General features: G+C 41.2%; 1 protein-coding gene across 2 annotated transcripts in view; it reads right to left on the bottom strand.

Moving 5' to 3' along the window:
- Window positions 1–22,478, bottom strand: part of PARN (poly(A)-specific ribonuclease) — a 123,150-nt gene extending 100,672 nt beyond the window's left edge. For both annotated transcript variants that reach the window (XM_019540130.1, XM_019540131.1), the window contains exons 1-16: window positions 22,377–22,478; window positions 22,076–22,153; window positions 21,443–21,522; window positions 19,950–20,017; window positions 19,786–19,867; window positions 18,225–18,285; window positions 17,346–17,511; window positions 16,677–16,742; window positions 15,732–15,770; window positions 14,586–14,628; window positions 13,445–13,525; window positions 12,638–12,694; window positions 9,779–9,856; window positions 6,792–6,835; window positions 6,200–6,242; window positions 3,123–3,198 (exon numbers count right to left, since the gene is read on the bottom strand). In XM_019540130.1, coding sequence (XP_019395675.1) covers window positions 3,123–3,198; window positions 6,200–6,242; window positions 6,792–6,835; window positions 9,779–9,856; window positions 12,638–12,694; window positions 13,445–13,525; window positions 14,586–14,628; window positions 15,732–15,770; window positions 16,677–16,742; window positions 17,346–17,511; window positions 18,225–18,285; window positions 19,786–19,867; window positions 19,950–20,017; window positions 21,443–21,522; window positions 22,076–22,153; window positions 22,377–22,395 — 1,081 coding nt within the window. In that variant the 5' untranslated portion in view covers window positions 22,396–22,478. The remainder of the gene's footprint in view (window positions 1–3,122; window positions 3,199–6,199; window positions 6,243–6,791; window positions 6,836–9,778; window positions 9,857–12,637; window positions 12,695–13,444; window positions 13,526–14,585; window positions 14,629–15,731; window positions 15,771–16,676; window positions 16,743–17,345; window positions 17,512–18,224; window positions 18,286–19,785; window positions 19,868–19,949; window positions 20,018–21,442; window positions 21,523–22,075; window positions 22,154–22,376) is intronic.
- Between the last annotated feature and the right edge of the window lie 295 nt (window positions 22,479–22,773).

Here is a 22,773-nt window from a genome sequence, read left to right as displayed (position 1 = left end):
CACACACACACACACACACACACACACACACACACCACCCCTCTCCAGCTGCACACGGGTGCAAGGAAAAACTGTTGCCCCCCTGCCTACCCCTAGCCAGGTCCCACTGCTCCCCCCCTGCCTCAGCACAGCTCTACTCTCCTTGGCCCTGTCCCCCACCCTCCACAGCACTCAGTCACCATGGGACGGGCCCCACCAGGCCAGGCAACCATAGCTGTGAAAGAAAAAAAGCTAGGCCCTGTAAGCCCAGACAGCAGGGCTGGGAGGCTACATGAGGGCAACCCTCTCACCAAATCAGCAGCTAGGTTGCTGCCCGGAGGGAAAACAAGGACAGACCTTTTATGTTTATACGGAGCCCCACTTTTCCCTGCTTTTTTGTGGGGATTTGTCTGATTTTTATGGAAAATGCCTGATTTTGCATTTTATGTGAAGACTACAAAAAAAAAAAATCACAATTTTAGAACATCCCTATAGATGACACAACATGGAGCAACAGCTTCAAACTGCAGTAATGGAAGTTTAGGTTAGATATAAGAAATAGCTCTCTCACTAGGAGGGTAGTAAAGCCCTGGAACAGGTTCTCCAGAGAGGCTGTAGAGGTTTAAGACCTAGACAAAGCCTTGGCTGGGATGAGATCGTTGGGGATCGTCCTGTTTTCAGCAAGAGGTTGGACTAGATGGCATCCTGGGGTCCCTTTCAACCCTAACTTTCTGTCATTCTATATGCCTTATTTTGTATTTTAAATAGCTTAAGAATAACTTGAAATGTATATTTTAAACTTGAAATATGTTTACAAGAAAATGACACAGTGTATTAAATGTTTTACAAACAGTCATTTCCTCAAGAAGTAAACTTTCTAAAGAAAGTGTAAACACCCAACAACATAACTGATATACAATTAACTGAACCAGCGTTTCAAATAATGACAACTGCCCTTTTAACTGTAATGGATACCCATATACCTCCCACCACAAAGACATAAATATTCCAATAACTTTAAACCAGCTTAAATCTTGAAGGTTTAGTCCCCCAAACTGGTTATGACATCTCATTGGAGAGCTTAAGCTTTAACCTAGTCAGCCAACTCCAGTGGAATAGAGCCCGACAAGTTATTAATATTTTTTTTTGGAGCATCATTCTAAACTGTGCAGCCAAAAAGGCTCACCAAACGGTCACCAAGTTTTACTGGATCCCAATAACAGGTTACCAGTGCACCATCACCATGAAAGGCACATACAGAATTAGGGAACCAAGCACCCAGCTTCTCCTGGTTACCTAAAAGAATCACCATCACAGAAGAGCAGCACACTTATTTACTGTAATTTCTTCTTTTGTTGCGGCTCCAGTTGATTAGAACTACAGTGCAATTGCTATGCACATTTCGTATTCCAAATTATACACTGAGTAATTATAGTTACGTGCCCATGCAATTTTGCACATACAAGACAGCACATAATTCGGAAAATTTAACTGTGGTGGGGTCTCTGCCTCCACCTCCACGATATGGTGGCACAGAACCACACAACTGGACAGCTGGGTAGGTGGGGAGGGGAGCTCCAGCCTGCAGGGGGTGGGGGAGAACGTGGGCATGGGCCTTGCACCAAATCAGGCCCGGAGGGCTTTGTGCCTCCATTTGCGTCTTCCAGCACTCCAGCAGGAAGTTTTATGTGGAGGCAAGAAGGAGCCCACCAGGCCCGATGGCACAGGACTCCAGGCCTCCATGTGTGGCTTCCCGCTGGAGTGCTGAAAACCCCATATGGGGGACTGGCTCGGTCTGATGGCACGCGGACCAGGAGCTGCGCACCAGTGAGCCAGGCGGGAAGCCACATGTGGCGGCATGGAGTCACATGCCATCAGGCTGGGCAAGCTTCTGCTTGTCTCCACATGCGGCTTCCTCTTGGAAACCCCACATGGAGGTACAGAGCCCAAGTGGCCCAATGGCGTGTGGCTCCCAGTCTACGCACCATCAGGCCAGGCCAGGCCAGCCAGCTTTGTGCCTCCACATGGGGTTTCCAGCACTCCAGTGGGCAGCTGCACATTGAGGCTTGGAACCCTCCCAGCCCAATAGCGCATGGTTCCCACCTGCAGTGCTGCAAGCCCACACGCTGGCAAAAAGCAGTTTGGTTCGAAGGCATACAGGCCGGGCAGACTCTGTGACAACACATGTAGGCCCTGGGACTCAGCCAGAGGCATTCACTGTGGGGGCTCTGCCTGCTGCAGACATAAGCACCCTGAAGGTCTGCTGAGCCTCCAGCAGTGGGGCTGTGCACCATGGGAAGGGGTGTGGTGGGTGTCCCCTCACCCACCTACAACCCCCCCACAACTCTCCTCACAAACCCCACACCCCTTCACAACCCCATCCACAATTCCCCCCCCAACCATGCAAAGTACCTGCATATATTTCTAAAGAAGACTCAAATAGTGTTATATTTTAATTTGTAACAAAAAAATAAAATAAATTAATCTTACATCATTTTGAGGTTTTCTGTGCATAATTCCCTGGTGTACACTAAATGTTAGATTAGTTGAAACATCTTTGCTTACTTAAGGCAACACACCCACTGCTCCAATACGTGTTATACTGCCCAACATTTTAACCTCCATAGCAAGAAATGCATTCCAGAATCCTAAAAACAAACTTGTCTCTGATTACTTTAACCTTCTTTCATATTTCATTATCTTAAAGTAATGCAGCTCAAAAAAAAATCTTAACTGTATTCTACAAGATAGAGTGAACTCTAATCATTACTGTGTTTAAAAGTCCATCCAAGTACCACTAATTGATTAAATTCGTATCTTATAAATTTTAGCTTTCAGAGTAGTACATTTGCACACTGGTTTTAAACATCAATCAAGACAACAAAATAAATGTCAGTGAATGCTGACAAAACTGTTCATTTAATGTGCGCTATTTCATTTTGCAACACAAAATAAAGCTGAAACATGGTGTCTACTACTGACCCCAATTCACATCAACTTTCACAACAACTGTTGCAAACAAGTAACCATTTTTACTATTATGGTTTAAACAGCGTATTTAATTTTAGGTTAAATAACGAATTTATCTTAATCTCTTCTGTAAAAGGAGCACAGGTAGAATAAGCACTTTTGTGCATCCTTACCAACTTTAGGAGGGTTGAATGGAACCTCTTTTAAACGCTTTTCCAGTTCTGCAAGGGACGTGTTATTAATTAGCTCCTAGAAACAAGAAGGCACAGCATAAGCCATCACTGACAAGTGCATTTTCCCCACAGACTAAGTAAATGGGATTAGAAGAAACATTAAATTTACTACTACCATCTTTGTGTCATTTGAGAAGGAACACAATCTAGTTCTAAACTCATTCTAAAAAGGACAATTCCAGAAAAGTTAAAAAATAATTTGCATACATTTTTATAGATGCATATTTATATCAGAGACACTTCAGTTCTCTAGAAACTCAAAGAGCTGGTTATATTGAAACAGGTTCTACAGGAATCTTGGGTTAATACTAAGAAAGCCAGCAAGGAAAATTCACAGCATGTCAGAGAGGCACATGGAGTGAAACTTAAGCAGCTCTTGCCTGGAAATATAACTAATGAAAAAAATATATATATTTATTCGCCAAGAGAAAAGGTTTGCTTTAAAAAAAGTGTATATACAATGCTTTGTGAAGCTACTCCAGTCTTGTTTAAAAAAGTTAAGAACCTACCAAGTATCTTTCAACCCAGTGGCCAACCTCATATTTATGTTTCCAATGTACTAGCATTCAAAGTCTCAATAAGTTATCCTAAGCACTAAATAAATATGAGGCCCTGTTTTCAATCCAAAATGCTTTCAATATAATACTTTAAGAAAATTATAAAAAATAAAATCACTACTGTAGCTTCAGTTAATACAAAAAGCAACATTTGTGTAACCAAATGATCAGTTTTTTAAGTCTCAAACCATTTTTATTTGTGCTTCTGCTCAAGATAAGGCCAAAAGTAGTTATTAGCCATGTTTACGGATCTTTACAAGCTGACATAAGAGCCAGGTTGTTTTAAGTTATTTATCAAGTGCACGTAAAAAGCAATGCATTGTTTAAAATCACTCCTATTTATCAGAATTCATTCACTTGAAGGGCATGCAAAAAAATGTGTTAGAGAATAAGCCCTAGTTTGGGTACTTGTTCCTCCAGCGTGCTCTCTGGGGGAAGACTGCTTCCATTTTGCTTATAAACAGATTCCAACATATGCCCTTGCTACATACACCCAGGAGGAACTCACTCATTATAAATGTAAACTTCTTCCAACTGAAACTTTCCAACCTTAAACTGAAAAGCTTGCAATATTCTAGGGATTTTAGATGCAGATGATCAAGCAGCTTCCAGAACTTAACTGTCTCCTCTGAATGAGAAAACTCGAAGTCCCTATTGCTATTCATAATAACAAAGCATATCAACATGTTTTTGTAATTATAAAAGATCAAGTTAATACCTAATAATAGTTTGCATGAGCTGAAATTAAAACTCGTAGTCAATAATCAAAGTCAAATAGTAACAGTTCCTTAAAAATGAAGTTGTTTCCATAGCTATGAACTATACAAAGTTTGTTTTCCCATCCTGATGTTCACATGCACACAAACACTTATACCCACACCTATTAGTCCGCCTATTTTATATATTTAGAATAAATACAAGGTACATCTGAAAAATGTTGTAACATGGGTAGACTATAGAAACAACAAAATTGTACATTTATAGCATTATCGTGAGTAAAAAAAAAAAAAAATCCAGCCGAACAGAGATACAGTCCAAATTCAACAACGCTGCAGAGGTGTAGCCAGGCAACTGTGCACCTGGGGCAGTACTGGCTATTTTTGCCCCCAAAGATAACACTTGGGATTGTTGTCCCAGGTACCCCCCATTCAGTTACACAACTACACCACTGAGTGCTACTGAAAACTCATTCAGCTAACACTGAAGATAGGATCCTACCAGTATTTGGAAAAAATGTTCCTATAAACTAAAAACAGGCCTGTGAAACCAACCCTAGCATTTTAAGGGCATTTTCATTATATGCACAGACACAAACAAGACGACGCAAAAGACTGCTGCTTTACAGAGCATCAGCTGCTCTACAATTACAGCTGGGTTCCGAAAGAAAGGTATACACTACCATGGGTGTTTTGTTTACTGTGACGTAGGACTGTGGACTTGGGAAGCTGATGTGCTATATCAGTATTTCTCAACCCATGGGTCCCAAGAGTATCAAAAGGATCACGAACAAACTTTAAAAATGGATTTTCCCTTAAAAAGAGAAAAATACAGGAAACCATGGTTTTTCCTTCTGAGCTGTGAAGGGCTGCCTTCCCCCCACTATAATCCACACACCATCCACACACCTCCTCCCGTCCCACACACGAGGGAGCTGGGACCTAGGAGCAGCAAGCCGGGAGTGAGGGGCACTGGGTCAGAACTGGCCACTGATGTTATAAATGGGTTCTGGTAAAAAAAATAAATAAATAAATGTTGAGAACCACTGCTATATAACCCTGAGTTAGCCCAGATCCCAGTGCTAAGTGCCTCCAAAACACACCCATGAAAAATATTACCTTTTGCTGCTTACTGGTCAAAAGTGAAAGCAGTGTGTGCATTATCAACAGGGAGCAGAACATGAGCAGGCTTGGCTCTCTAGCCACTGCTACTCAGTTACTTGCTACAAGGGAAGATTTTTTCTTTCATTTGCCTTTCAAAAACAGGTGCAGAGCTTATTCTGGGAATATGATGCATGCAGGAAAAAATATGGTATTTTATTATAAATAAATATTTACAAGCTCTGTTACAGAAATTTTAGAAATGTTAGACAGGAAAAGGAATTTAAGAGGAAGCATAAAAACGATCATGCTACAAAGGAGGAATTATTTATATAGGACTGTGGGTCTCAAACTTTTCAGACTTAAGGCACCCTCAAAAATGCCAGCTCTTAGTCGTCACTTGCTCTTTGACTATAGAAAATAGTTTTGTTGCAAAAGAACCAGAACATTTTTTAAACTATGGATTCCTGTATGAAATCTCTGGGTTTATCTTGTGAATCATGGCTGCACACCCAACTGTGCTAACATTCTGCAACTGTGAAAAAATGTCAAGGAATATACCTGTTGTCTTAAAAAGCGTATTTTGGATTTCTGTACTCAATAAGCTAAAAGGTTTTGATCATAGTAAATTATGTAAAGTTACCTTAAAAGGTTGTGTACTTGCCATCAGTTTAGTATCCAATAGCCTAAAAAATGAAGAGAGAAATAAAGGATATAGCATTTCCTTATTAAGAGCATTTCTACTGCTTAGCAAATTATACAAATTCTTCAAGTCTACTCTATTTTATCTACTGGAAACTAGACATACAACTTTCCAGAATCCAGAGTTAAATCTAAGGAGAACATTAAAAGGAGGTTGGTTTTTTTCAATGGGAGAGAGGGAGTGGAAACCAAACTTCATGGAAAAATATTAGTAATATCAATAGCAAATAAACCTTGGTCCACATACAATTAAAGGGGTCAAAACAATAATTTTCAAGACAGCAGCTTATATGTAAAGTCTTATCTTTGCTACAAAGTACACTGATGTCAAAAGTATTATGAATACAAACCACACATCCACATGGATTTTTAAATTAAGTTGACCATAAATCATTCTACACTGGAATTCCAATCACAACTATATCTTTAAGCTTAATCTCGCCAAGAGAATAGTTGGAAGGTGACAGCTGGTACCAGCTGCAAATGAAGTGCAAGTTAAACACTGGTAAGTGTGAACAGGAGGTAAATCTTACCTGGGAAAAACACAGGATGTTACTTCCTTGAACTCATTAAGGTCCTAAAATTGAAAATAATTTGGTTACCACCAGGTAATTACTACATAAGCACTAATAGCCAAGAATAAAATGTAAAATTCACTTGTTTACTTTTATCAGAAACTCCTAACTTAAAGCTTGATTTCTTCCAACTTAAATGTAATTTACATAGTTTTACAATATTTAATCAGTAAAGACCTAACCTTTAAAAACCCTTTTCAGGGTCACTGGTGTTCCACAGAATACTGTCAACTCTCTCTCTCTCACACAGTTAAAATACCATATTGCTTGAAGTATTTGCAAGTGCCAAAGCGGCTAAATACAATTCATCCTGGATGATCTCAACTTTTTTAGGTTAAAACATCCTCCATAATTTTTCTGAATTTTGTGGCACCTCAGGTAAGAATCACTCATTTAGAATGTCATAGATGAGCCCCCTTCCTCCATCCTCTTTCATGCTTCATTTGTTTTTATCTTTACCCAGTTGTCTTCTTTAGTCAAGATGAACACTAACCTACCCGAGGGACAAGCGCAGCCCTTCCCACTACAGCTGCTCTTCCAGGGTCTCACAATGTCTGCTTCTCCATTGCCCCTCATTCCCTTCCTCTGCTCTTTTCTTATTTGGTTTCATGGCTTTGCATCCAATAGATACATGAGGATGAAAATGACATGCCTTTAAAATCAGTGTACACCTCAAATTGCTTGGGATACTGGCTATTATACAGCAGGAAACTGTCACTTTGCAAGAAGCCTATCCAGAGATGCCAGCACCCACCATTGTGAGCAGTGGCACCTGATTCACAGAGCTTCTAGAAGCAGAAATGCAAGCTCAGTTAAAACAAGCTCTTTCAAAGAAAAGCAGGTGTCCCTCCAGCTGGGGCTGCTCCCTTTCCTAAGTGATTAAGGAGGCTTTGCTGTGTCCCAGCTAGCAGCTTGGCATCATCATTTGGTTGACCACCTGCCTAGGGAGCTTGAGAACAGCAGGGGACTAGCCTGGCTATAAAAACACAGCTCCACAGCCCTATGTCAGGTGACCTGCCCATAGCATAGCAAGCTGCTCGGAGCACAGAATCATCCAGCGCAGGCTCTGCCAGTGCAGGCAGCAACACAAATCCCGAGAGTAATGGCCACTTTGCTGCTTGTCCATGGAGCTCTTGGGCTAAGAAGTGCTGCCAGCGGCTAGGCTCCACAGCACCCCAGTTGAGAATCAGTGTCTTAGATGTTACAGTCATTTCGTAAAAGTCAACTGATTTTTCATTCAAGTCTGAAATACAGTCTTAGGACAAAAGGCCATCCCTCTAACTGTATACTGAATAGAATTTCATAGCTTTTAGAACAGATGTTTCAGAGCACAATCATGTTAGTTTGTTTTCATTTGTACACAACTAGGTTTGTTTTAATAAACATTTAACACACTAGAAGATGGGAGGGCAATTATTTGGGCTGGAGTGCCACTTAAGGAGCTTTGGTGAGATGTTACAAACCACGGGGCAGGGCTGACCTGGCCCCAAGGGGCACAGCAGGGGGAGGAAGAGAAGGGGACAATTGATCCTAGGGGTGCACAGAGATTTTGGAGGCCAATACCAATAGCCAATTTTTAAGGCAGCATATCAGCCAATACCAATCCAATTGCCAATACCAGCCTGGCAGCTTGAAGAGCAGTGTGCAGCTGGTAAGTCTGTTGTGGTGGAAGGGGAGGGGGGAGGGAAGGAGCGCGTGGGGGCAAATCAAGGCTTCCCTGGTGAGGGAGGGATTAGGGCTGGGGCTAGTGCTACCCAGCCAGGGTGGGACAGGCACGGGATGAAGCTGCAGCTTGTCCGAGGGGTGAATTCCAATACAATTTTCTTTATATCAGTGCCTATCTGATATCGGACTGATGTATTGGTGTATACCGCTAATTGATCCTATCCAGCCCCGGGCCCAACCACCTTGCACCCACTATCAGGGGCACAGGATGGAACAAGAGGGTGAGGTCACCATGGAAACTGGCCCAGGACCCCCCACAGGTAGGGGTGCTTGCCACATAGATGGGATGAGGTCATGGGCAGGCAGGGAGCCATGTCCAGGAATGTGGGATGGTAACAGTGTGGCTCTAGGGCCCGAGGTACAGCCACAATTAGCACCCCACACTTCCCTGCAATGGACGCTGGTTCCAGGGGCAGGGACATGCAGGGAGCAGATCACAGCTCTACACTGGTCCTTGCCACACAGTCACCACCCCATGATCCCAAAGCCAACCGTGATCCCAGCCACCTGTCCCGCCCACCCACAGCCCCTTCTATTTGCCCAATTTAGTATGCCTTACCCACAAGGGTCCTGAGCCAGTCTCCACGGAAATCCCACCTGCCTGCTCCATCCAGCACCCCTTGCAGTGGGTGTGGGCAGGATGGACCAGGGTGCCCAGGAAGTAGGGCCAGGTCCAGTGGCAGTAACAAAGACACTGGCAGCAGCCAGCCACCATGCCACCACCCCTGCCCTGTCACACACTAGGGGACAGAACAGGCCAGACATGCCATGGACCAGGCAGCCCCCAACACCAGAGACAGGCAGGCTCAGGGACCCAGCGTGGGCCAGACAGAATCCCTTGGCAGGCTGGATTCAGCTTCCAGGCTGCATTTTGCCCACCCTTGCTCCAGAATCCCCATTATTATTTAGTGGCACTTCACACCTACACACGTAAGTTAACTCAGCGGGTTAAGGTGATTATTTCAGCCCTAACTCGAAACGCTTCCTAGTTTTGGAAGACTGAATGCAAATTCTGGTCCATTATCCCCAAATGGCAGAATGATTTCTAAATACACATTTTAAAGTTTCTATTATAATTTGTTCAATAAACTCTGATAAGCTTCCACCCACAAGAGATTAAAATATGTTTATCCTCAGAATTATTTTTATCACAAGAACTCGTGAATTAGTTGAGACTTGAAGACATTTTATAAAATCTGAAGACATACAAGGTGACTTACATCAGGCAGGGGACAGTAGAATTGGTGTATAGTGTGCATGACATCCAGTAGCATATTGTGTCCAATAACAAGCTTGCACTAAAGAAAAAAAAATGTTATAGGCATGAACAATGTATTTTCAACTGCCGTATAAGACAGGAAAAGTTCATGCAAAAATTTTATTTAATTTTTCAATCCAGTATACTTTACCTGGTGATACAGTGCATTTACAGGTCTTTGCTGCAAGTGAATTTTGGGTATCTCTACTGTGGTAGCCCTTAATCAGAAGGCAGAAAGGACCAGAAGCAAGAGAAGGATATGGGAAAGTGGGGTCCCTTACAGAATGGGGGAAGGCAACCTTGTGACAGAGGATGCAGAAAAGGCTAAAAGTGCTCAATGCCTTTTTTGCCTCAGTCTTCACAGGCAAGGTCAGCTCTCACACCACTGCACTAGGCAGCACAGTTTGGGAAGGACAGCAGCCAACAGTGATGAAAGAACAGATTAGGGACTATTTGGAAAATCTGGACATGTACACGTCCATGGGGCCGGGCAGGATGCACCCAAGGGTGCTGAGGGAGTTGGCTGATGAAATTATGGCCAGGGGTTCTGCAATCTTTGAAAACTCATGCCTATCAGGAGAGGCCCCAGATGACTGGAGAAGGGCAAACATATTAGTGCCCATATTTAAGAAAGGGAAGGAAGAGGATTCAGGGTACTACAAACTAGTCAGCCTCACCTCCAACCCCTGGGAAAAAAAAAATTAAATTAAATTAAAAAATAAAATAAAAAAAAAAAAAAAAAAAAAATCACAGAGTGATTTTTGAATGATTCCTCAAGGAATCTATTTCTAAGCAGTTGGAGAAGGTAATGATTAGGAACAGTCAGCATGGATTCACCAAGACATGTCATGCCTGATGAACCTTATTGCTTTCTGTGATGAGATGACTGGCTCTGGATGTGGGGAGACCAGTAGATGTGATATACTTTAATTTATTAGCAAGGACTTGATACAGTCTTCCATAACATTCTCACAGGCAAGCTAAGAAAGTATGGGCTTGATAAATGGACTGTAAGGTGGAGAGAAAACTGGCTAGAGCATCAGGCTCAGAGGGTAGTAATCAACAGTACAATGTCTAGTTGGTAGCCAGTATCAAGTGGAGTGCCCCAGAAGTTGATCTTGGGGCTGGTTTTTGTTTAGTATCTTTATCAGTGACCTGGAAGATGGCATAGAGCGCACCCTTATTAAGTTTTCAGACAACACCAAGCTGAGGGGAGCAGTCGATACGTGCAGGGTAGGGCTAGGATTCAGAGTAGGCTAGGCAGATTGGAGGATTGGGCCAAAAGAAATCCCATGAGATTCAACAAGGACAAGTGCAAAGTCCTGCACTTAGGACAGAACAATCCCTTGCACCAGTACAGGCTGGGGACTGACTGGCTGGGCAGCAGCTCTGCAGAAAAAGACCTGGGATGATAGCAGACAATAAGCTGAATATGAGCCAGCATTGTACCCTTGTTGCAAAGAAGGCTAACGACATCCTGGGCTGCATTGGTAGGAGTGTTACTAACATGTAAAGGGAAATGATTACTCCCCTCTATTCAGCACTGGTGAGGCCACATCAGGGGTACTGTGTTCAGTTTGCCACCCCCCCACCCCCAACTACAGAAAGGATGTGGGCATCCTGCATGTCCAAGCAATGCTCTTGTACTTCTCCTTAGTTATTTGTCCAAGTTTCCACTTCTTATAAGCTTCCTTTTTGTGATTTAGTTTACTGAAGAGTTCCCTGCTGAGCCAAGTGGGTCTTCTGCCATGCTTGCCAGTCTTCCTACACATTGGGAGGGTTTGTTCCTGCACTCTCAGTAAGGTTTCTTTAAAGAGCAGCTAGCTTTCCTAGGCTATTCTTGCCTTCAGACTGGCTTCCCAGAGGATCCTGCCCATGAGTTTCCTGAGCAACTCAAACTCTGCTTTTATGGAATCCAGGGGTCCTTACTTTGCTGCTTTCCATCCTTCTTTTTGTCAGGATTCTGAACTCGATCATCTTGTGGTCAGTACTCCCCAAGTTGCCATCCACTATACTACATTCCCCACCAATTCTTACTTTCCCTGTTTGTTGAGCAGCAGGTCAAGAAGAGCATGGAGCAGGTCAAGAAGACTTTAATAAAGTCTTTTAAAAAAACTGAAACACTTCTCCCAATGTATATTATGAAGTAATGCCATAACTTAACTGTGACAGTCTAAATGAAGTGCATTTTTCTTGGCTTTTTGCAACAACAGCATATTGGGTTGTAATAACAGATGCACTGTATTCAGCCTTGAGGTTTGACCTGGAGTACTGTGCCCAGTTTGGGGCATCACATTAATACAGACATAGACAAACTCGAAACTCCGGTGAAAAACAACAAAAATGATCAGAGATCTTGAAAGCATAACTTACAGGAAATGGCTGAAATACTATGAAGGGTGGTAACAGACCTTTCTCTGTGGCTGTGGGCGCCAGGACAAAATATTGATCTTAAATTGCAACAAGGAAGATTTATGTTAGATACCAGGAATAACTTTCTTACTAGCAGGGGAGGCTAAACTTTGGAGCAGATAAACTAGAAAGACTGTGAAAACTCCATTTTTGGAAATCTTTAAGAGCTGGTTAGAGAAACACTTTGCCAGGACAGTATAAACAAAAATGATCCTGTCTTACAAAGATGGATGAACAGTACAAGATAACATCCTGAGGTCTCTTCTGGCCCTATTTTTATGATAAAGTTATATGAGAACTTCACTTTGCAAATTTCAGCAGCAATTGGCTTTGCATTCTATATGAACTGAAAACCTTTTACTGAAAAACTTAAAAAGTATGGTTTAGTAAAATGTGTTCACCAACTTACAGAATTAGCAATGGCATGGATGACTCTGGAAAATCCCACTGCATCATTAAGTTGTCCCTATAAGTAAAGATCTGTGTGTAAGTGAAGCATTAACTTAAACAACTTATAAGCATCCTGACCTCTAAAATATTTAACCAGGAACTATCTGAAACGAAAGCCCTCAATTTTGTCTAATGATGAAAAAAATTAGACCTCGCAAAAATAGAAATATCTGGGGAAAAAGTACCCACGTGGTCAAAACAGGGAACATGTGTCAGAACTGTAGTTCTATTCAGAGCTCTCTAACTTGGGGTTAAACAAGAGAGGGTTAAACAATTCAAAACCTATGCATCATGTCAATATCTGCATAACAACAGAACCAAGTCTTCAAGCTGTTAAAATTAAGCTTAAGTACCCAGAGGAACTGCTATCAATTAAAATAACATATAGCTTTATTTCTACTTTACTAACTCTGAGCATTGTGATGGTTGTCAAATTGCCAACGCTCTCTAAAACTCTTGCAAAGTATCTTGCATTTCTGTTACTAAACTAGCTTACTATTGTACAGGAAATCAGGCAACCTAAGAGTCGGGGCAAATATCCCCACTCCCATTCCCACCAACTAGACCTTAACTATTGAAGCTCATAGTGGATTTCCCTTTCCTCTAAAAGATATGATCATTACAACGTACAAAAGAGTGAAAGACAGGTGGAGAAAGTTGCGACACAAATAAGCACGTAAAAGTCAAATAATCCTGTTCCCCACCCCGACAATATTTCTATTAAAGCTCTCTCTCTCTCTCTCAAGATCAAATGACCAATATTTACCTGTTCTTTTTCTTGTTTCTGCTGTTCTCTTCTTTTGCGCTCTTCTTCATCTACCTTGCTAATGATAATATATCTTTCCTTCTGAAATTAGTAATGTAAAAGTATTTTAGAAATAACCATAGACTAAAATGAAGACTAAAATCTTTCCAACATTAATATATAAAACTAACCACAATTTGCCATCTGAATCTACTACAAAATTATATTTCAGCTGTTGTAGTCACAGTTCATTGCAGGAATTACCTTGTAAACAAAACACTGGGGCTGCTTACAGACACGAGGAAAAAAATTCCACAGCGCTTTACTTTCAGCTTCATGCACCCCTACACTGAGCTCAGTGCATGCCCAGAAGAGGCATCACATTAGTTTGATGCCAGCTTATCCAGTGTCTGTATAGATCGTGTGCTTCAGCAGGTCTTTTTGGCAATTTTATCCAATAGCCGACTGAATCAGCTGTTAGATAAAAGTGCCAAAAAGCCCCACTGAAGCACACGATCTATACAGACACTGGATGAGCCAAGTTAGACCGATACACATCCTCTTCCAGTAAAGCACTGCTTTTTGTTTTTTTGGGTTTTTTTTTTCTTAAACACGTCTGCCAGGGGCCATTATTATAAACCCTCATCCTCACCTACCTTTACCCCTATGGATTTATTTTCACATGGTTATTTGAGCTAAAAGTTAATTTTTGGTTCAAAGGAAGATTTATAAACATTTTCTCCATAACTTAGAGAACCTTAGAACTTTTTTAATAAACACTTCACAGATAAAACTTACAGTCTTTGGGAGAAATCAGTATATTCTGTAGCTGCTAACAGAACGGTAATCTCACAGGGCAATAATCACATTTGACTCCAAACCCTCAATGAACCGAGTACCAGATCCATTACTTTAAAACAGTTAGTAGTTCTACTCATCTATCAGTATTAAAGTTAACACAATTATGTTTCCAATCATTATTTTAGAATCCATTTATTAAAAAGTTATTATAAAGTAGCTTATCATAATTTAATAAGAAATTTTAAATGTTTGCAGAATAAAACCTGTTTGCCAGATAGAGCTTTAGTAGCTCAAAATTTCACTAAGACTTCAGTTTCTTGTCCTTACATCAAACAGACGTATAAAATATTAAGATAGTTACCTTCTCTGTCTCCAGAGTTTCAACATGGATACCTTTTGGATATCTACAGTAAACAGCAACAAGCAAACTAAAATTAATTACTAATTTAGCAAATAGTACATTGAAGCTACACTTTTAGAGCACCTTTTAGCTGAAAAAAGCGGAAATTCAAATTAACAGGCTATTAAAATTTCACTATCTTGCACAACTAAAGTGCTTTAAACCACTGTTGGTGTTAAATTCTATTGCACTGTTATACACTGTCTGATCAACTGCTGCTGTGAAATGTACAGAAAGGTCTCTGTATCAAAATTTCAATGGGACTTCCTCAAAGCACTGGGTCCCTTTATTATGACTAATTTTATTCATTTGCCCAATGATAAAATACTGCACTCATATGTAGTATAAATGTTAAGGACAACACTGAGAAAATCTACTTGTTAAATAGTTAAGACATCCTAGCCCTATCCTCTTACTAAGAGCTTTAATTTTGTCATCAAAAAAACAAAACAAAAACTTCATATTTATGCAGAGTTCAAATACTAAACATTTGAGAGGAAGTTTCTTCAAGATGAAAACAGCCACTTAAGACAATGCTTTAGACCAGGGGTGGGCAAAATGTGGCCTGAGGTCCGGATGTTGCCCGCCAGACCGTTCTATCCAGCCCATGGGGCCCCCAAAGGATTTAGAAAAATCAATATTTATCTGCCCCTGGCTGCCTGTCATGCGGCCCTCAATGGCTTGCCAAAACTCAGTAAGCAGCCCTCTGCCTGAAATAACTTCCTGCCCCTGCTTTAGACTGTGGGTCGCTGTTCGGCTTTACCCTACTGTACAGACAGACATTAGCTGTTCAGATGTTCAGCAATAACTATGCACTGAGTATCATGCTATTACATGACCACTATAATCTGCCACACTGCACTAATGAATTAATTTTAGTTAGAAATAGAAAAGATATGCTCAATTTAAAATATGAACATTCTTTTAATTACTAATGAACTCTTTAACCTATAAATATCCACTCAGTTTCATGTTATAAGATAGTATTTTCTAAGGAAGTCTGATACACATTGCATTTAGGTTAATTTAGGGTAAGTTGATATTACAGATTCTCATTTAAGAAACTGTATACATATACAGTAATGAAAAAAGTTATAAATAACTTACTTCCAGCTCACTGTCTGATAAATTAATTTCCTTTGAAATCTTCAAAAGCAAGACAAAAAAAAAAAAAAGTCACATTATTAATGACTATCATACATAACTATTGTAGAATAATCATGGTAAAAGAATATCTAATTCTAATACCTAAAGGCATTTTTAACATAAAGCAATTAATGGTATTATCAGTAGCCATAACATTTGAAAGGTGCTTTGGCAAACTACAGCTTGATTTCAGACAAAGCGATTACATATTAAACAATAGTTACTAACAGTAGTTCCACAATTATCCCTCTGATAAAAGTTACTTGCTAAAAAGTAGTACTTCATCAATTACTTAACTTTGCCTTTCTTACTAAAACCTATTAAGAGCTATCCCTGTATCCTTAGTAATCTGGTTAGTCCGGTAATTTTGTCCTATTCTTGCTTTACCCAGTTCATAAAACACACAGTATAAAGCTTCCAAATTTTAAATCACCACAAAAGCCACCTGCTATTCAAACGTATGAAGCACGCCAATTAAGATGGCAATGTTTTAAAAAGGAAATCGCAGTAATCAACAGGAAACATGCCAAAATAAACAACATTTATTGATACTGAGATTCAGATAAAATCATTGCTCATTAGCAAAAGCACCTCTAAATCTTAGAAAGAACTTTAAAATGACCAACGGTAGACTTCTGCCATACCCAGATGTGCTGATACTACATCATAACTTCTGAATTACCACACAGAAGTTTTGCTTTTTAAAGTACAGCATGATATCCAGGCAAAAACAAAGCTCTGTGCCAGCATGCCAACTTTCAGTATTCAGTCCAACTTAGTCGTTGGAAATAAGTATATTGAGATCTGCCATAAATTTCCCCACTCTACACCTCCTTACTAGGTCACATGTATTTTCTGATACAGGAGAGGTTTGACCGTTTACTAAGTTTATTTTCAGAAGCTGACCCTGTGCATGGCTCCAGTTCCAAACTTTCATTTTCTTCATTCTTTAAGAAATCTTCTATTCGCTCCCTAGAAGAAACAGATTAAGCAGATCAGGTTGGTTTTTTCCCCCCCTTGCATTAATATAACCCCTTACTTTCCAATGAGATAAATGCTTTAATAATCTATTTATACTTATAAGGACATGTTTAGCATATATATGCTGCCACTGTTTATACTGACTTTGAAGAAACAGTAGTATAGAGACAAATGTTAATACCTTGGGTTACCAATTAAGAAAATCAGTGGAATACAGACACAAACATAAGCCCTTATGAAGCCCAGGAGCATATAACCATTGTTTTTTTAACTAAGATATTCACACACTGACAACTGGATTAAAACTTTATCACTGAATATTAGTGATAAAGTCCTTTGAGCACTGTCACAACACTTGTATTGAAGACAAAGTATTGAAAGATCTCTAGTAGCAAAAAGATAGCCTGTTTAAAAAAAAACAAGTTTCATATTCCCAAACAAAAATTCACTCAAAGGAAAGTATGGCTAATAGTGTTCCATTTCTTGGCTAGATTAACAAGTTGGATCACTAATTGTGCACAAATAAAAAAACTGTGCTCTACCACCTAAGAAACAAGAAGTATGTCAAGATAGCAATACTTTTTTTCAACTTACACTACTCTCTCAATGAATTTTTTCTGATCTTCAGGAATTGTCACAGGACATTTTGTGGCATTAGGAGAAATATATGACAGGGAACCAGCACCATTGGCTTGAGAACGTTTTTCATCATACTGCTCCCGTAACTGTCTTTCTTCTTCCTGATTTAAATATGGTATTCCTAAAACAGACAAGATAGTTTGTAATCCTCATTAAAAGCATTGCAAGACTATTTAGTTTAGAAAAGCTCAACCATTAGATGCAACAGATTTCAAGAGTTAGACTCAAACAAAAAGAAAAAAGACATCTGTACATTTCTAGTGCATCTTCTAGATCTCTTGCTTCTTGTCTTTAGATGCAGTGGATTCTTTTAAGTGCCAACCACAACAGCTGGCACCTTCAGGATTTGTTAGACTGCAAGATCAGTGCTTCTATAAGTCTCACAGGCAGACCCACACATCTGGAACAGAGCCTCATATAAGTTGATGGACTTTGGGGTCTTAGCCTCTGATGGCTTCCCAGGTGTTACCACAATTATCAAAAATACTCTCCTTTTCCATGATACTTCCAAAAAACCTCAAAAATACTTAGTTAGGCTGCATTTGTGCCAATGTACCTTCCACTACTCTGGGCAAAATATGCTCAAAACAAGTAGACACTACACTTTTTAAACAAGAAAATCTCAATGGGTACAGTCATTTTGTCATCATCCTCCCCTCCACCCCCCAAATCACTATAAAATCCTACCTGCATAATTAAGATACTAGATAGGCTAGGACCTTACACACTTTACCAAGAGGTGAGATTACATGACAAAAATCAGCTACCTATTTTCTGCGAGTGGGGGGAGATACTGTTCTAACAGTTTTAGAGTTATTGAAAGATGAAGCTTACCATTGCGAAAAACTTTATTAAAATCAAATCCTTGGTTTGCTAAAAAGTCTATACTTGAACTCTGAAATAAAAAGAAATAGCTTTATTATTAAATTTAATTTCAGTGGTAAATAAAGTTAATTTGCTGAAACCAGCTTGGGTTTTAAAAAACATTCTAGCTCCATTCTTTTTTCAAAATTATTGTGACTTCCCTTTCTTAAGTTCATAGAATTAATGTAAATTTAGACTATGCAATAAAATCTTTTATAAAAAAAAAAGGTAACATTTAATGTAAAGGGACTTGCATCATAACTCTCCAGAAATAAGTTGTCAGTTGTTCTTGGATCGTCTGTGATTTGTGTATTATGGATAAATATATCCCAAGACCTGAATACTAAGTCACAATAAGTGGTCAGTTGTTTGAAGAACAGCATTTGAATGATTACCAAAACAATCCACGTCAGGATTACATACCATCGCTTAGCTATTGAATCACAGGTAATGTGACAAATGAACCACGTGACATTCCAAAAGCCCTGCAGGAGTTGCTTTAGCAATGAGAGAGACTTAATATCCAGGACAACAGGGAAAGCAAGAAGGCAGTAGTCTTGGTGGCAATTAGAAATCTGAAACATTACTGTAAATGAAAAAGTTCACTGAAGCCAGTGATGAAACCACAGCTCTTCACTTATGACAATTATAAGAAACAGATGCTCTTTTACACCAAATGACAACCAAAAAAAAAATGCAGCTTTGTTCAAGGGCAAAGTAACAGAGCAGACCTCTAGTGCTGGATGAAGAGGATTTGGGACTGAGCAGGAAAACTGCCCCTTGTTTCATTCCTTGTATTCAAAGCATAGGAGTTTGTTTACAAGAAGTATACAAACAAGATACCATAAGCAAACTTCAGTTTCTCCTACCCAGAGCAACCTACAGAACTAAGTCACTTGGGTCAAAACCTAGCAAGAATATTATAACAGGATTTTAATGACAAAAAGCAGGGAAAGCAACAGAGTGAACAAGTGAACGATAATTCTGTAAGTAACTTGCTGCAGTAAACAGGAAACACCAGCTAGTAAGTATCAACACACTGGCATCTTGTGCTCTTTCAAACTACAAGGCATAATATTTGTGTACACAAAAGAGTTCAGCATCACAACTGTCCAGAAAGAGTTGGGTTAGAAAAAAAAAACAAGCATACAGTGATACCATAAAGCTGTTTTTGTGTCGCTTCACTCTGGCTACAAATTTTGGTCTTTCATACACTACTTTTAATAAGGGAAATGATCAAACACAGTAAAAGGGACTCAACTGCTTTGGCTGAATCCCATGGACAAAGAAATCATATTAACTGTTCACAAAGCAATGAGATTTTTTGGGAACAAGCAAGCAAACAAAAAGAGCCATCATTGTGAGTATCAGTGTCAGCTCAGCTTCAGAAGGTATCATTCCTGTATGAAGAGGCTGACATAGTTAAAGAGCCAATTAAATTGACAGTAGAAAAAATAGTCCTAAGTATTTTAAAAACATAGTAGGAAAAAAAAAATTCCCAGAATATACAGAATCTTGTTTTTCCACTAACCTGACAGACAAACTTGACATCTGGTGAACTTCTGTTGAAGGGTTTTGGAAAAATATAGAAATTAAATGACTTCATTATGTACCTGTGAAAGATGAGAGCTGTAAGTCAGAGAGCTTAGCAATATTATCAAGTAAAAATATCAAGAAGTCAAGGGATCAACATACTTCTCTTCCATGTGATCATATTTAAAAGTGCAAAGGCCAAACTGAAACAGCAAGAAATCCATGGAATGCTGGAAGGAAAGGGAAAACGAAAGTTAAAAAAACAGAAAGCACTTTCAAAGGCAACTATAAGGCAACTCAGGAAAAATGTGATATTCCTTGGCATGAATTGTACGCTCTTTGAAACTACTTGCGAATCGCATATGCCTCAAATGCTGTCCCCAATTTCTTTGGTTTTACAGCCTCAATCCTTAGTTTCTATTTCATTACTAGACTCGAAACCCACAAACAGTCAACTCTGAATGATGGTACGCATGAAAACAGAGGAATTGGCCATAGACACCAAGTTGTCAAATACACAAAACCAACAAGACAAATTGGATAACTATTCTACCTTCTTGTGGTTATAGAAATATTAAGTAAAATGTTAAGTGTGATTTTTTTAATTTAGTAAAATCTTGACTCTCTTGATTTCTCTCTCCAGTCGTCCGAGATCTAAGATCCGAATTGTTATTAAAGCACTACCAACGTCCAGAAGCAGATCCAAGATTTTACACTGGGGGTGTGGGAGCAATGACCAGTATTGCAGGAGCTGTAGTCCCATGCTCCCAAACTCTGACTAGTGACAGAACAGTCCTTCAAAAAAATCAAGTCATGAACCCTTGTAAAACCCCCATTTCATATGACAGCCGAGGCTTCTGTTTGGTGGCTTTCTTCTCCTTTGAGCACAGGATCAGATACTGTATTAACATAAATGATAAAGTTCCCCACCTACATCCTATTGGTACTGCATACAGGTAGCATCAGTGCACGCAGGCAGAAGCACTAGCATAGACACAACACAGATGTTTTACAATTGTGCCATCAAGCACTCGACAATTGCTAAAGCAGTGGCAGAAAGCTCTTTCAAAAATAAGCAGTGTTGGAACTTCACAATAATCATAGCACTAGGCTACTGAAACTCATCTATTGTTTTAAAGTGTATACATCTAAAAGCAGGATACATCAAAGTTACAAACCAGAGGGCTCAGGGGGAGTTGATACCAAATTTCCTGGGTACGCAGCCCTGCTGGGCAAGCATTTCAGTAGTAGCTGGGCAAGTGACAGCTCCTTTCATCCCAGGGGCTCCCTGAGCAAAGCACAGCCCTATTCAGTTCTGATCTGGCTCAGGGGGGAACAAGTGTGTGCACTACCCCACAGCATTGCTTTTATCAATAAGTATTTTGACCCAAGGAGCGTAGCATCTTCTCTATTGTATAATCCGGCTAAAACTGGATTCTACAAGCAAAGTTTGATAGTAACCACATTTTATTCATGAAGTTCAAATTGTTCTCTCCGAGCCATATCTAAAAAGGCAAGTAAAAATCTCCTGGTCTCCGTACAGTACCCGACATCACACACTGATACACGCCCAAAGTAATTGGGGGTAATCTCACTTACACTGTACTACCTACAAAGAAAGGCAAAATGTTTCAGGGGTTACACTGAAAAGTTACCTTTTTAAGTTTCTGGTATCTTTCTTCTGGTGTGTCAAAGCCATTGGTTAATGCACTAACAGATGGCCCATCACTGATGCCTAAAAATTTAGGAAATAGTTTTATTTTACTGACCCCCCCCTTAAAGAGAGTTAGAAAAAGCACTGAAAGCTGGGCTAAGCACGTTGCCTCTACTTAAGGTGCAGAACATCGCCTCGCAGCAGAAAGCTCCCATTCTGTTAAAAGCATCTTTCCATCAGGGATGAACATGCATTTGAAAACACAGATGCTAGTTAACTGCTGTCATTCAAAGCTCAGCGAACTCCCAACAGACAGCGAACTACGTGTTCAGAGCGCATCTGGGAGGGTCATGCTCTGCCCGACACCTGCAATGTACTGCCCGACGCCTGCAACGTAGGCAAGGCCAACACAGCAGTGTTTCAGTGTTGCTGAAACCAGGGGGCAAGGGGATGAGTGGAAGAGGGATGCTCTGCCAAGTGGCTGCTGGCCGCGTTTGGGCATTTCCTGACCCATCTACGTCTCCTGCTCTGAGGCAGCTGGTGCTTTCTCTCTCCCCCAAAACCCACGCAGCCAGCCAGGGAAGGCCGCGCAGCAGGGGCAGGTGCCCGCAGCCCCGGGCCGCGCCGCTGCTACCTGAGAACTCCCCGTCGATGGCCAGGAAGTCCGCTTCCTCCACAGCGTCGTACACTTTATTCAGCGTGTCCTTAAAGTCTGCGGGGAGACAAGGACCGTACGCCTGAGCCCCACGCCCGCCCCGGGAGAGGCCTGCTCCGGGGCAGCAACGGCGGCTGCAGCGCCGGGCACACAGGCCAGGGCAGGGCCTCAGGGGCCGCCCGCCGGGCCCCGAGCAAAGGGGGCGGGAGGAGGAGGAGGAGGGCGAGACGCGGGCCCACACCCCGACCAGGCCCCGCGCCCGCGCGCCACCATCACTCACTGCTTCGGATCACCTCCATGCCCGCGGCCCCCGGGCCCGGCCGCGCCTGCAACCGGCTCCGCAGAGGCCGAGCGCTTCCGGAAACAGCCCCTCCCCCGGCCACGTGGGTGCTCACGTGACCGTGGCGGGGGCGGGCGACCGCCATCTTACCCTGCCCCTCAACCGGCGGGGGCGGTGCTCGCTTCAGCTGTGGCCGGCCGGACCCGGCTCACGCCGGACCTTATTTGAGCATGTGGGCATGCAATAGCCCAGCCCGGCCGGAGAACGAGGTCTGGTTGTGCCCTTTTGCTGCACAAAGCGGGGGTGAGTTGTAAGTCTCCGTCAGGAAGGGTCGCTTCGCGCCGCATCTTAGTCTCCTCACGCAGAGATGCCGGTTGCCGCAGGCGAAGTGTGTCCC

Source organism: Crocodylus porosus, unplaced genomic scaffold, assembly GCF_001723895.1.
Source record: "Crocodylus porosus isolate Cpor-Errol unplaced genomic scaffold, CroPor_comp1, whole genome shotgun sequence".
Lineage (NCBI taxonomy): Eukaryota > Metazoa > Chordata > Crocodylia > Crocodylidae > Crocodylus > Crocodylus porosus.
The sequence above is the reverse complement of the archived record's forward strand: the minus strand, read 5'-3'. Positions and strand labels throughout refer to the sequence as shown.